At 36.8% G+C, this 14296-nt stretch overlaps 2 protein-coding genes across 2 annotated transcripts; one reads left to right on the top strand and one right to left on the bottom strand.

The window, feature by feature from the left end:
• The first annotated feature begins 1480 nt into the window (after nt 1–1480).
• LOC106140778 (zinc finger protein 182-like) lies at nt 1481–3455 on the top strand. The gene is made up of 2 exons (XM_060952154.1): nt 1481–1485; nt 2213–3455. Exons 1-2 carry the CDS (start codon nt 1481–1483, stop codon nt 3453–3455), a joined length of 1248 nt encoding a protein of 415 aa, XP_060808137.1.
• A 2576-nt stretch (nt 3456–6031) lies between these two features.
• LOC106140779 (zinc finger protein 93) lies at nt 6032–14045 on the bottom strand. The gene is made up of 8 exons (XM_060952334.1): nt 13696–14045; nt 12630–12758; nt 10927–12306; nt 9773–9844; nt 8867–8995; nt 7949–8047; nt 7320–7418; nt 6032–6671 (listed from the first exon to the last, which is right to left on the bottom strand). The coding sequence occupies exons 1-8, from the start codon at nt 13846–13848 to the stop codon at nt 6663–6665; spliced, it is 2070 nt and encodes a 689-aa protein (XP_060808317.1). The 5' UTR covers nt 13849–14045; the 3' UTR covers nt 6032–6662.
• Nucleotides 14046–14296: the final 251 nt, after the last annotated feature.

Raw genomic sequence — 14296 nt, 5'->3', positions numbered from 1 at the left:
AAACTGCACTGCAGCATTTTCTTTGACCAAGGAACAATCAATAGCCTCACTAATTCAAATCAAACACATTTTTTCAAACTTAAAAGAATTTAATAAAGATATCTCAGCACCTCAATAATGTTAACATAGATATTTATACCTATATTTGAGTTGTATCAAATAGCAAACAAACCAGACGGCTAAAGATAAACTTAAAACATAAGTGGCAAAATAAACCTAATGTCTGCTAAGCACACAAAGCTCTGGTATTGGTACTGTCTAGACAACACTCAAAAGTTTTGCGTTTATTTCTCCATACGTACTTAAATAAAGAAAACTTATCATCGATATTGATAAATAGTAAATACAGGCAAAATATCTGCCGTAAACAGAACACTAATTCAGCGATGAGCTGATATTGACGCAAGAGACAATGACAGCTATGTGACAAAGTCATAAATCATAAAAATTACCAATTCAAATTAGTCAAGCCTTTATAGTATGTACGAATTATGTGATTATTGAACCGGCCGTTCACACACCGTCCACACTTTCTATCCAGCCTTTCCGAGTGGGACAGACCTACGAAGTCGGGGACACGCTGCACGTGCCCCGAGTGTCTGTCAATGTCAGACAACAAGTGTGACAGTGACAGATATCTTTTTAAAACTACCTTCAAAATTATTTAAATAGAAGTCGCTACCCGATACTCTAATACTTTAGAATATAATATGTTTATTTACTAAAACTAAAACCTACTGAAGTAAATAGTGCGTATGTGAGTGCTTTTTCACCTTTTTGTCATGATTTTATTCAATTTTAACCAACTAAATCAAATTCCTACCACTAAATATCTAATTACATAGTCAGTAACAGATTTCCCAACCTTATCCAGCCTGGTGAACGATGAAGTTAGTACCTATTATTATTTAATCGCTATTCTGTGTGGTTTGTGAGGCGTACTGCAACAGTACCAAGTTGCTTAGTGGATAAAGCGTAGTAGGTACGTAAATAAATAAAATCACGTCTCTTTCCCTGAGAGGAAGGTACAAACTATATCTCTCTTCCTCTTACCACGATCCCTGTACACTTCTTTTGCTTCACCCACATTCATAACTCTTAATGAAAGCTCGTAGGTATAGAATTTTCTCCAGGACCAGGACTTCCTGTTTTGGTCAAGGTACGTTCATCTAGGCCTTCCCACTCGACCGCGTTTATCAGGTTTTAGGAACTGAACACATTTGTTACGTGTTTAAGTGTTGAACTCCCAAATAATTTTCACGATTAAGGTGTTTTGGAGGTAGGGGTGTACCTATATCAACCTACATAAGTACTTACAACCTGCCCGAGTTGTTTGACACTACATACATAATAATTTATATGCTTGCAGACAACTATATGTGATGGACGGTGCTGTTGTTCAGGGCGGATCTCTGCCCAGCTTTGACGTTCTATCTAACTATGCTTATTCGCGGTCTTATATCGTAAGAAAGGATGAACAATGGGGTAAGTTTAAATAAAGCGCAATAGCCACATAACATTTGATTTGTGAGCTGCATTGTTCCTGGCATATTGTTGGGCATATGTCCACATACCCACATTGTCCATCCCGCAGCCACCACACGTGTCATTTCTGAACATCCGTGACGTGAATATTGAATATTATGACGGCACCTTTACCTCGGCCGTGTACTCGTGCTAATGACTATTTTCAAAGTTATGTACATTAGTTTGAATAGTAGCCGATGCGTTTACGGTGAGGGAAAACATCGTGAGGAAACCTACACACTCAGGCGACTAGATATTAGGTTTACCTGCAAAGGTTGCGGAGGTCAGATGGGAGTCGCTTCGTGTAAAAACCAGACTCACCCAGTCTAGAATCCATGGTGAAAGGCATACCCCGGGCTCCTCTCCAGAATGATGAGGATGCAACCTCGATAAAGGCAGGGGAGGAAAACCGTCTAAATTAAATAAACAATTTTCAAAGAATTTTAGCATTTTGTTGTTCGAATTTGAAGTATGTTTTAATATTTGTATTTTTAACTTATGTTTAACTTATGCTTTCTTCTCAAGTCGGCTGATTAATCACAGATACTGCGTCAGCTGACACATCGGGAGCTGACAAACGGCAACCAGGTGCAGGAAGTACAACCAACAGGACACAGCGCGAGTCTCGACGAGAGTCAACGTCACGGAGTGCTCAGGGTCTACACCAATGTGATGTTTGTGATAGACGTTTCAAATTTAAATCAAATTTTGACAGACATTATAGAATTCACACTGGCGAAAAACCTTATGGATGTGACGTGTGTCAACGCAGATTTAATGAGAGGAGTAGTTTAAAAACACATCGTAGAACTCATACTGGTGAAAAACCTTATGAATGTGACGTGTGTCAACGCAGATTTAATGAGAGGAGTAGTTTAAAAACACACCGTAGAACTCATACTGGTGAAAAACCTTATGAATGTGACGTGTGTCAACGCAGATTTAATGAGAGGAGTAGTTTAAAAACACATCGTAGAACTCATACTGGTGAAAAACCTTATGAATGTGACGTGTGTCAACGCAGATTTAATGAGAGGAGAAGTTTAAAAACACATCGTAGAACTCATACTGGTGAAAAACCTTATGAATGTGACGTGTGTCAACGCAGATTTAATGAGAGGAGTAGTTTAAAAACACACCGTAGAACTCATACTGGTGAAAAACCTTATCAATGTGACGTGTGTCAACGCAGATTTAATGAGAGAAGTAGTTTAAAAACACACCGTAGAACTCATACTGGTGAAAAACCTTATGAATGTGACGTGTGTCAACGCAGATTTAATGAGAGGAGAAGTTTAAAAACACATCGTAGAACTCATACTGGTGAAAAACCTTATGAATGTGACGTGTGTCAACGCAGATTTAATGAGAGGAGTAGTTTAAAAACACACCGTAGAACTCATACTGGTGAAAAACCTTATCAATGTGACGTGTGTCAACGTCGATTTGTTCAGAAGAGTAATTTTTTAAAACACCGTAGAACTCACACTGGCGAAAAACCTTATGAATGTGACGTGTGTCAACGTCGATTTGTTCAGAAAAGTAATTTTGTAAAACACCGTAGAACACACACTGGCGAAAAACCTTATGAATGTGACGTGTGTCAACGTCGATTTGTTCAGAAGAATGTTTTAACAAGACACATGAGAATTCACACTGGCGAAAAACCTTATGAATGTGACGTGTGTCAACGTCGATTTGTTCAGAAGAATGGTTTAACAAGACACATGAGAATTCACACTGGCGAAAAACCTTATGAATGTGACGTGTGTCAACGCAGATTTAATGAGAGGAGTAGTTTAAAAACACACCGTAGAACTCACTCTGGTGAAAAACCTTATGAATGTGACGTGTGTCAACGTCGATTTAATACGAAGAGCACTTTATTATCACATCATTTAACTCATACTGGTGTAGAAAACCTATGAATGTGATGCGTGTCATAAAATTTAAGTTAGAAGAGTAATTTCACAGTCCATCTTAGAACATACAGGCAATTTATAAACTGTGGCTCTATTTATTATTATTTATGTTTTACACTTTATAAGTGAATGGGAGATGCCTCACTGACTCACTTTTAGACCGTCATCACAGGCGCATCCTGCGTTCGGGTTGACGATACAAGAAAGGAACTTGTGACGTCGTGTCTGTGTCAGTCCTGCGCCTCACCCTTATATAAAGAGACTCGCGACGGCGGACGTCCTTCTTTTTGCCAGCGATGCGTCCCTAAAGATTTGTGCAGCGTGCCGCGGACTTCGTCCAACCTCAGTCTGACCGATTCGGACAGACTGGATTGAACTTGTATAATTAAACGGCGAATTGCAGTGTGCCACCGACCGACGACTAGCGAACATTCATACGACCTGCGCTGCACACCAGTCTGTGTTGCCAGACTTGCGTTTTAAGGCCATGACAGACTAAGCTATACTATATATTGTAGCTAGCTACCACACACGGAAATGAGACTTTAATATATATTTTAATGGTGGTTGTTTAATAGCGGAAATGTGGTGACTTAGGCAACGATTTTTTGACAAAAAAACCACGGGAAGTTGGATGTTGGCTGTCTGTTTGTATGTCTGTACATCGTGGTTCTTGAATAGATACACTGCCTTTTTGAATCGAATGTTTTTTTTTTGTTTGAATGTCATAAGATAATGATTGGCGGCTGCAGCTACAAAATATGGGATTACATAATAAATTATTTAGTCAAGGTTCCCTTAAAGTCAATTCAAACTTACAATGTTGCAATTTGAGTTAGTTCAAGACAAACAACAAACAAACTTACTACCGCAACTATAACGGAGATTGTTTCATTGGTATCTGGCATAATTTCTATCGTTAACGATGTATGACATCACGTGAACCTCCTTCAGAACCGTAAATCAGTCGCTGGTCGCTAGTCGGCCGCACGCTGCACGAGCCCTAAGGTAAGGTCGTTTTATCTCTAAGCGGGCTACTCACGACCCCATTATCTTCATCAAGTGTAAGTACAGATAATAAATATTGATCTTTCCAATCTGGTTTTAACTTCTCTCTTCATAACCCTGTTTAGTGTTGCCTACTGATACCTTACACATTTTCTCAATTTAATAAAGATATCTCAGCACGTCAATAATGTCAATATAATTAATATAATATATATATATATATATATATATATATAATATTTTTTTTTTTTTGATTTTATAACAAATAAAATATTAGCTGGGTAGGTACTGTCTAGACAACACTCAAAACTTTTGCGTTTATTTCTCCATGCGTACTTAAATAAAGAAAACTTATTATCGATATTGATAAATGGTAAAGGTAAAATATCTGCCATGAACAGAACAATAATTCAGCAATCAGCTGATATTGACACAAGAGAGGATGGCAATGACAATGAGTCTGACAAATCTACAAAGTCGGGGACACGCTGCACGTACCCTTAGTGTCTGTCAATGTCAGACAGCAAGTGTGACAGTGACAGATATCTTTTTAAAACTACCTTCAAAATTATTAAAATGTAAGTCGATACCCGATACTCTAATACTTTAGAATAGAATTATGGTTATTTACTAAAACTAAAACCTACTGAAGTAGATAGTGCGTATGTTAGTGCTTTGTCAGCGTTTTGTCATGAAGTTAAAACTTATATCTTATTTTTAAAAACTTTCCAATGGATGTCGTATAGACGACTAAGGAATAGGTTAATAAACTTAGGAGTTTTTTCTTTTATGGGCTAGCAACCTGTCACCATTTGAATCTTAATTCTATCACTAAGCCAAATAGCTGAACATGGCCTATCAGTCTTGTCAAGGCCGTCGGCTCTGGCTACCCCTCAAGGGATATAGACGCGACTATATGTATGTATATACGTCTATTCTATACATTTAATTTATTTAGTCTAGTCACACATCCTGTCCGTAGTAATTGATATTTATTTGCTGCGCTTTAAGTATTTTCCGCAATAATTTCGAGTTCATCGTATAGTCGGATCACCACCATCGATATCATCAACCACCGATAGCTTCGAACCTCACCATGTATTCATCACTGTACAATATTCGGACCGTACAAATGATTTCTTCTACCTTCCACACAATGGGCCGGCATACAATTGTTAGCAATAATTTATTTTATATAGTTTTATATGTTATTTAGTAAAAAGGTTTAATAAGAATGTATTCCAATATCGATGATTAATAATGTATTTGACAGCCGGTCTTTTTGAATTGACAATGGAATCATTCTGCTGCTTACGTTTGACTCGTGAGAATCTCTGTCGGTTTGCTGATAAGAAAATAAATGTAATCACATAAATATTTGGTATTATTCTTGCTTACTTCTGAATTAAGCTAATACAATTGATGTTTTTTTTCTATTTTATATCTACAGTAGAACTCCAATTATCCGAATGGATCCGATGGAATGGAAAATGGGGACCGGGACCCATTCGGATAATCAAATATTCGGATAATCGGATTTAAAAAAAAAAATTGCCATTGGAGAGAATAAAAGCTACGTTTTGATATTGCACTATTTTTTTATTGAATTAAATGAAAGAAACATGTAATTTCCACATGTTTTAAATATAAATAAAATGTACTTATGAACAAGTTTAGAAATAAAAATCATTGTTTTTTAATCATCTCCGTCAATGTAAGCTGTTTTGCGGTCTTCAACCGTTTTCGGATTGATTGATTTGATTCGGATAATCGGCGATTCGGTTAGTCGGAGTTCGGATAAAACAGTTTTTCAGAATTTCATCACTGATTTAATCCACATAGTTTTTCATACATCCTACTAATATTATAAATGCGAAAGTTTGTGAGTATGTCAGTATGGACGTTTGTTACTCTTTCACGCAATAACTACTGAACCGATTACGATGAAATTTGGTATGTGGGAGAGACCACATCTTTCCACTCGCCACGATCCCAGCTCGTCGGTTTCGGGTACTCTCGACCTGACCTTTTGCCAGGACGTCCTTAATTTAATCAAGATACGTTTTATATTATCTGTTCCAAGTAAGTAATTAATTCGGACTTCATTACACCGCCGTCACGTTCGTGTGAATGTCTATGTGTTGAAGAATAGCTTTTAGCACTGAAGAATTTGTAACCGCACATTTGACAAGCGTGGTTCCTTTCCTAATGTCTCTGTAAAAAAAGGGAGTTTAAACCATTATATAGGTACACCATTGAGATTATTTTGTTGATTGATTGATTCATATGTGCCGTGTGGTTCCCGGCACCGATAAATTATAAAAAGTATGTGACCACTCCATCTCGTTTGACCTCTTTGACCATGGATCTTGGATTGGGTGAGTCAGGTTTTTGCACGAAGCGACTCCCGTCTGACCTCCGCGACCTTTGCAGGGGATAATGGTACACACATCCATTTCCCTAAATGTCCAGGTTTCCTCATCATGTTTTCCTTCACCGTAAGACCATCGGTTAGTATTCAAACTAATGTAGGTACATAATTCCGAAAACAATCATTGGTACATGGCCGTGTGGTTCCCGGCACCATTCCAAAAAAGAATAGGACCACTCCATCTCTTTCCCACGGATGTCGTAAAAGGCGACTAAGGGATAGGCTTATAAACTTGGGCTTCCTCTTTTAGGCGATGAGCTAGCAACCTGTCACTATTTGAATCTCAATTCTATCACTAAGCCAAACAGCTGTGCGCGGCCTATCAGTCATTTCAAGACTGGTGGCTCTGTCAACCCCGCTAGGGATATAGACGTGATCATATGTATGTATGTAATAAATGATTAAAAGGGCTGAAGTTCAATGACACTCACAAGTTTAGCGTGGCTGTGGAGGTCGGAGAATGTGACGAATCTTTTTGTACATTTGGAACACGATAACAATTTCACACCCGTGTGGAGCCTCTCGTGACGCTGAAAATTTCAATATCTACATATAATATATACATAAATACATATATTTTTATGTGCCGTGTGGTTCCCGGCAAAAAAAAAAGAATAGGACCACTCCATCTCTTTCCTCCTTAATGGATATCGTAAAAGGCGACTAAGGGATAGACTTCTAAACTTAGAAATCTTCTTTTAGGCGATGGACTATACAACCTGCCACTATTAAAATGTCAATTCTCACATTCTAAACGTGGCCTTTCAGTATTTCAAGACTGCTAGCTCTGTCTATCCCGCAAGGGGTATAGACGTGACTATATGTATGTATGTATGTAAATTGTAAAACTATAGTTCCCGCGGGATTTGCAAATGTATTCTTTTGTAAGATTTTCAACAATTAACCATCTCAAGGCAGGTATATGTATAATAATTACTCCCCCTCTAAGGGGGGTTAATAAATGGTGTCCGCTTTTAGAAATATAGATATTGTCAGTGAACTTCTACGGCGACCGAACTCGCGGGCAACAGGTGGTAGACAAATAAACACTAAAACTTACCTTTAACGCAGCATTAGTTGTAAATCTCTTTGGACAAAGTTGGCAATTCAACAAGTCACCTGTGTGAATCTTGATATGTGATATCAAAGATACCTTATTCTGAAAAAAAAAAATCCATACATACATAAAATCACGCCTCTTTCACGGAGATGTAGGCGGAGACTACATCTTTCCACTTGCCACGATCTCTGCACACTTCCATCGCTTCATCATCATCGGGTACTCTTGACCTGACCCTTTGCCAGGACTTTGAGTATTTTTTCTTAAAAAATATCCTTCTAATATTATTTTAAGGATTTGTCCCGTATATATTCATTTTCATAAAATATGTATATTTGCGCGATGATGCGAATGTTGGAAGGTCATGTTACTAAAAGATCCTTAAATAAATAAATATATACGGGACATATTACACAGATCGTGTTAGCCTCGAAGTAAGTTCGAGACTTGTGTTACGTGATACTAACTCAACGATACTTTATTTTATAATAAATACTTATATAGATAAACTAAACATCCAAGACCCAGGCCAATCAGAGAAAGTACCTTTATCATCATGCCCTGGCCGATTCGAACCCGGGACCTCCGGTGTCACAGACAAGCGTACTACCACTGCGCCACAGAGGCCGTCAAAAATATGGAAGTGAAAGGTTTAAGAAATAGAGGAAGAACGAAAAAGAGATGGATGGACGACGTAAAGGATAGTATGAGGAGAAAGGGGGTGACAGGTGAGATGGCAATTGACAGAAGTAATTGGAAAAAACTAACATACTGTGCCGACCCCACGTATAGAATAGTAGAGTAGAGTAGATCAGAGTAAAGTAAAGTAGAGTAAAGTAGAATAGAATATTTATTTGATTAATTGCTTGCCATTTGCGTAGAAAGTTTAAAAAGGTAATGACAAAGAAGAAGACTCACATAATATATCTTTCCGCAGGCTTCGCAAATCATTTTAGGTTTATTGTTACTATGATTTTTATTCAATGTGCCACCATCTTTTATTTCGACCATGTCTCTGTCGTCGGCCATGACACACACCTTTGATGCCTGAAATTAAATGAAATATAGTATAGAATAGAATTAGCTTTACAAATTTTTTTTTTTTGGTTCATTGGAAGAGATCCCTTCATGGGATAAGTCCGCCATTGCAAGTGATTTGTTTCTTTTATACCTATGTAACTAACTAAAGGACTGGATTTAGCCACTTTGACGAATTGCTTTGGGATATATTTGTATGTGTTTTTTTTTTCTTTCTTTTTTAATGTTTTGGAAGCAATTGGCATTTTTTGTTTTTTTAATTTAGCGACTAAGTACCTTAATTATTGTACGTCTATTATAGACAGGCCACAGTGACACCTTACATGTTTATCATTTTTATATCTTTTATACCTGTGTACCACAATAAATATTTTTGAATTTGAATTTGAACTATGTACTTACTATTTTCTTGTTACTGTGTAAATTTCTATGCAATAAAGATATAACAAACAAACAAACAAGATTTATTATCAAAAAATTGGATACAAGGTATCACTTATTCATTACGTCACATTGCTTAAATCTAATTGTGACTACTGCCGCTTCCGAAGCGCGTGTGTTATAGAAGCGGTGGAACAAACTACACTGCAGCATTTTCACCGGACGTCAATTTGCAAATATAGATCACTTAAAAAATAACACGGCTAACTATAAACGTCAAAATCAAAATCTGTGTTGCCAACAAATAAAAATACTATTTTTTATAATGTTAACATTACATAACTTTGAAAATAATCATGGCCGGGGTGGGATTTGAACCTGTAACTTTCATTCTGTTTCACATACCTTATCACATTTCCTTTTACACGAATCATAATGATTTTTGTAATTAACAACTCCTTTGATATATTTGCGACACTGGAAAAAATAAATTATCGTATATGTAAGTTTTTTTCTTACTTAAAAAACATAAATAAATACTTCAATCTAGTTTAGTGCCGTATGGTTTCCGGCACTTAAGAATATAACCACTCCATATCTTTTCTGTGGATGTCGTAAAAAGCAACTAAGAAAACACTGAAAGGCCACGTTCAGCTGTTTGGCTCAATGATAGAATACATATGTACATACATAAATACATATGGTCACATCTATATGCCTTGCAGGGTAGACAGAGCTAACAGTCTTAAAAAGACTGAATGGCAACGTTCAGCTATTTGGCTTAATGATAGAATTGATATTCAAATATTGACAGGTTGCTAGCCTGTCGCCTAAAAGAAGAATCCCAGGTTAATAAGCCTATCACTCAGTCGCCATTTATGACATTCAACTACTACTAGTTTATGACATTCAACTACTACTATTTAACAGTTTCAAAACAGTGGCAACATTAAAAACTTTAAAAAAAATACACAAGCGACCGATTTTTTTATGCTCCGTAGCAATGAATGGCGGAGGAGAGGAAAAATTAATACGTGACTTGTTCAACCAATGAGAGCGCATGTCGTTTTGTTATGGCTTACTTATTATTTTACGCGTCAGTTCGGTAAGTTTATAAATTTACAGAAACGTCGACGTAAAATAATTACAATTCATCTCTCGTTTAAAAAAAAAAAATAAATATATACGGGACAAATTACACAGACTGAGTTAGCCTCGAAGTAAGTTCGAGACTTGTGTTAAGAGATACTAACTCAACGATACTATGTTTTGTAATAAATACTTATGTAGATAAACATCCAAGCCCCAGGCCAATCAGAAAAACTTCTTTTCTCATCATGCACTGGCCGGGATTCGAACCCAGGACCTCGGAAGTCACAGACAAGCGTACTACCGCTGTACCACAGAGGCCGTCAAGAGAATCCTACGAAAGTTTATAAACTTCCTCGGAAATTTATAAACTTAAAATTTTTGTTATTTTCCAGTGACATATACATAAATAATTTAGGCTAACTTTTAAGACAACACATAATTTATGCTTCAAAAGAAGTCATTATTACCTTAACACAATTGAAGGTCTCTTTTATTTTATCCTCATGTATGTTTGTATGTTCAGTCAACTGTCCGGCCGCTTCAAACATCTCCCCGCATTCGATGCAATGCACTGATCTCATACATGTATCAATATGCTTCTGCAAACCTTCTTCCGTGAGAAACCCGACTTTACACTTAGCACAGCTATAACTCAAATCCGTATCGCACTGATGACACAAAATTATGTGTAACTTCAAAAAATACGAATTGCCAAACACATAACCGCAAATCGAACAATTGATAAGGTTACAAAACATCGCATCATGTCTCTGCAAAGCTGCTTCGCTGTAGAACTGAGCTGGACATCTGTCGCATGAATAAGTAAATTTTGGATGCGAAGAATTCTTATGTACAAACATCCCTTTCTCGTTCTTAACGGATTTCCCGCACACATTACAGACAAGTCTCGAAGCGGGATGCCTGAGGTTCATATGTTTGTTCAGAGCGTCACCCGTCTGATAACCTTTACCGCAGAATTCGCAGATTTTTTTCTGGTGTTTAATCTGATGCACTTTCATTTCGGAACGGATTTTTGTTTTGTGATCGCACGATTGACAGCAAAACGTCACAGCGTGCTGTTGCATATGACACCACAGTGATTCTTTTCTCGTAAACCTCGCTGAACAAATGTCGCATACGCTCATAAAACCTGGATTATGACGAGTCTCCAAATGTCTTTGGTGACCTGATTCACTCTTCAGTATCACCCCGCATTCCGTGCACACGAATTTCAAACCGGACTTTTTATTCAATTCCACTTCATCAATTTGTTCTTGTTGCGTCAAAAACTTCGCACGGAAACCGTATTTTTTCGCTAAACCCGCCAATTGTACGTTTGTCACCGTTTTCGTGTACGTAGCACGGACATTTTCGGGTTCAGCCGTATCATCAGCGACGTCGTCGAACTCAATAACTGGAATAGGATCCCCGCTCGAAATTTTCTTAAAACAATCTTTCAATATGTCTCTCATTTGATATTCACCATTCAGCCATTTCTCTTCCATCAATTCCAATTCATGGTCACTTATGTCTAAAAGATCGCCCACAGTTTTGATTTTATCTAAATTCACATGTTTACTTATCTCTTTAACGCTATTTTGTTTTGATTCAATAACATCAACATCATCATCGTCATGATTTTCATTTGTATCAATGTCATCACTATTACAATCGTTTGTAAAATCATTATCACTATTTATATCTGATTTATTGCCTTCTATCGTACATTCTAAATTATCATTAGGATAATCACTTGTTGTATTATCATTAACATTTACAACAGTAATGGGAGGTATTTGAAAATCTTTGTTTGCATTGTGGATTTCTTGTAAAGTTGATATAGTGACCTTAAATAAAGAAATACATATATATTAACTAGCTGTGCCCGTGACTTTGTCTGCTTGGAATAGTTACTTTGGGCATCACTGAAGCCCACAAGGATGAATAATTTTTCCTGCTCCTTATAGTTGCAGCGTGATGTTATATAGCCTAAAGCCTTCCTCGATACATGGTCTATTCAACACAAAAAGAAATAAGGGAAAATGTGAAAAAGACTGGGTAAAATATTCATCCTTGAGGGCTTCGATGATGCCCAAAATATAGTTATTTTCGTATGGAATAGTTTCCACGCGAACAAATTTGCGGGCACAGCTATATATTATAAACTCACATGTTTATCCAGAGTATCAACTTTCACAAGAAAACCATAGGCTCTCTTGCACCTGTTCCTAAAGACGTTGAATTTTTTCACCATATCAAAGCAGTACCAACATAGCAGCTTAGGGTAGTCATCTATAATCTGTAGAATAGAATAGATTTATTTTCAAAATTGGATACAAGGTATCACTTATTGTCGTCACATCACTTAAATCTAATTATAACTACTACCGCTTCAAAAGCCCATGTGTAGAAGTAGCGACGGAACAAACTACACTGCACTGCTACTACACTGCTGTAATCAAGGATGTCCCTATAAGCATATTTCTTTATATTTTGAATGACCCAAATCTTATATATAAAATTCTTGGTTCCCGTACTCCTCCGAAACGGCTTGACCAATTCTTGTAAAATTTTGAGAGTATATTGAGTAGGTTTTAGAATCAGCCAACATCTATTTCTCATACCCTTTAGTGATAAGGGTTTTCCACCCTTAACAAATTTTTTTAACTAGAAATTACATACACAAAATCACACCTCTTTCCCGGAGGGGTAGGCAGAGACTACCTCTTTCCACTAAATATATATAGAAATTACTTTAAAAATATTAATGTGGCAAAACAACATTTGCTGAGACAGCTAGTATATATACATAGATAGTAAAACTCAACTGACAAGCTTTTAAGTTTGTTGTAAGAAAAATATTTTATCATATATTTAATCAGGAAAATGCAATGGTCGTATAATTCACTTCCTGAAATTTCCACAAGAACAGAAATTAATGGGATTTTTCACTTTTAACAGATTGGAGTTAGCCTCAAAGTATGTTCAACACTTGTGTTAGGAGATACTAACTCAACGATACTATATTTTATAATAAATACTTATATAGATAAACATCCAAGACCCAGGGCGATCAGAGAAAGTTAAAAAAAAATTAATAAATAAATAATGTTCGTTCCTCGTCATGCCCTGGCCGAGATTCGAACCGGGGACCTCCGGTGTCACAGACAAGCGTACTACCGCTGCGCCACAAAGGTTGAAACTGCGAGTTTACTCTAGAAATTAAAATAACTTACATCAATCCCACAGACAGCAACATAATCTTCCACAATTTTGTGATCATACATATTGAACAGCACCACATCTGTGGCTAAGCAGGCGCGGCAACCACGGATATCTTTCCATTTACTCCAGCCGCACGTAGGCCCAGTTATCATTGACATAAACATTGCTATTGTATTCCACTTGTGATTCCATAAACACTTGTTTAATGCGACTGACTGACTGACCTAAAGTGCCGTAATATCGTTGCTTTCGACAGTTTCCGCCAAATATTGGCTGGCTGTTTTTTAGTTATTTATTTAGACACAAACAACTGAAAACATAACAAAGTTACTTAACCAAAACAAAAATCCAACTTCTCTTAGTTTCTTCTGTCTCACATGTACTTTTCCTGCATACCTAAATAAACAAATCGGGATACCAACATGGCGGACTAGATATGTTCACTTGTTAATTGAGCCGATAATATTTTATCGATGAATGAGTGAGTTAAGATTGTTCATTTCCGATTACATACATAAAATCACTCCTCTTTCCCGGAGGGGTAGGTATCCTTAAAATAATTATAGATAGATAATTTAAAAAATATATATCAAATTAAAGACGTCCTGGCAA

This window comes from Amyelois transitella, chromosome 28 (genome assembly GCF_032362555.1).
Source record: "Amyelois transitella isolate CPQ chromosome 28, ilAmyTran1.1, whole genome shotgun sequence".
Taxonomy (NCBI): Eukaryota; Metazoa; Arthropoda; class Insecta; order Lepidoptera; family Pyralidae; genus Amyelois; species Amyelois transitella.
This window is presented reverse-complemented; position numbering and strand designations above follow the sequence as displayed.

What these genes read in the sequence shown, in the direction of transcription:
- LOC106140779 (XM_060952334.1), bottom strand. Translation starts at nt 13,848, where the DNA reads ATGTTTATGTCAATGATAACTGGGCCTACGTGCGGCTGGAGTAAATGG. An exon ending in TTGCTGTCTGTGGGATTGAT is followed by an intron (nt 12,759 to 13,695) that starts GTAAGTTATTTT and finishes TCTATTCTACAG; the next exon opens with ATTATAGATGACTACCCTAA. An exon ending in CCTGCGGAAAGATATATTAT is followed by an intron (nt 8,048 to 8,866) that starts GTGAGTCTTCTT and finishes TTTTTTTTTCAG; the next exon opens with AATAAGGTATCTTTGATATC.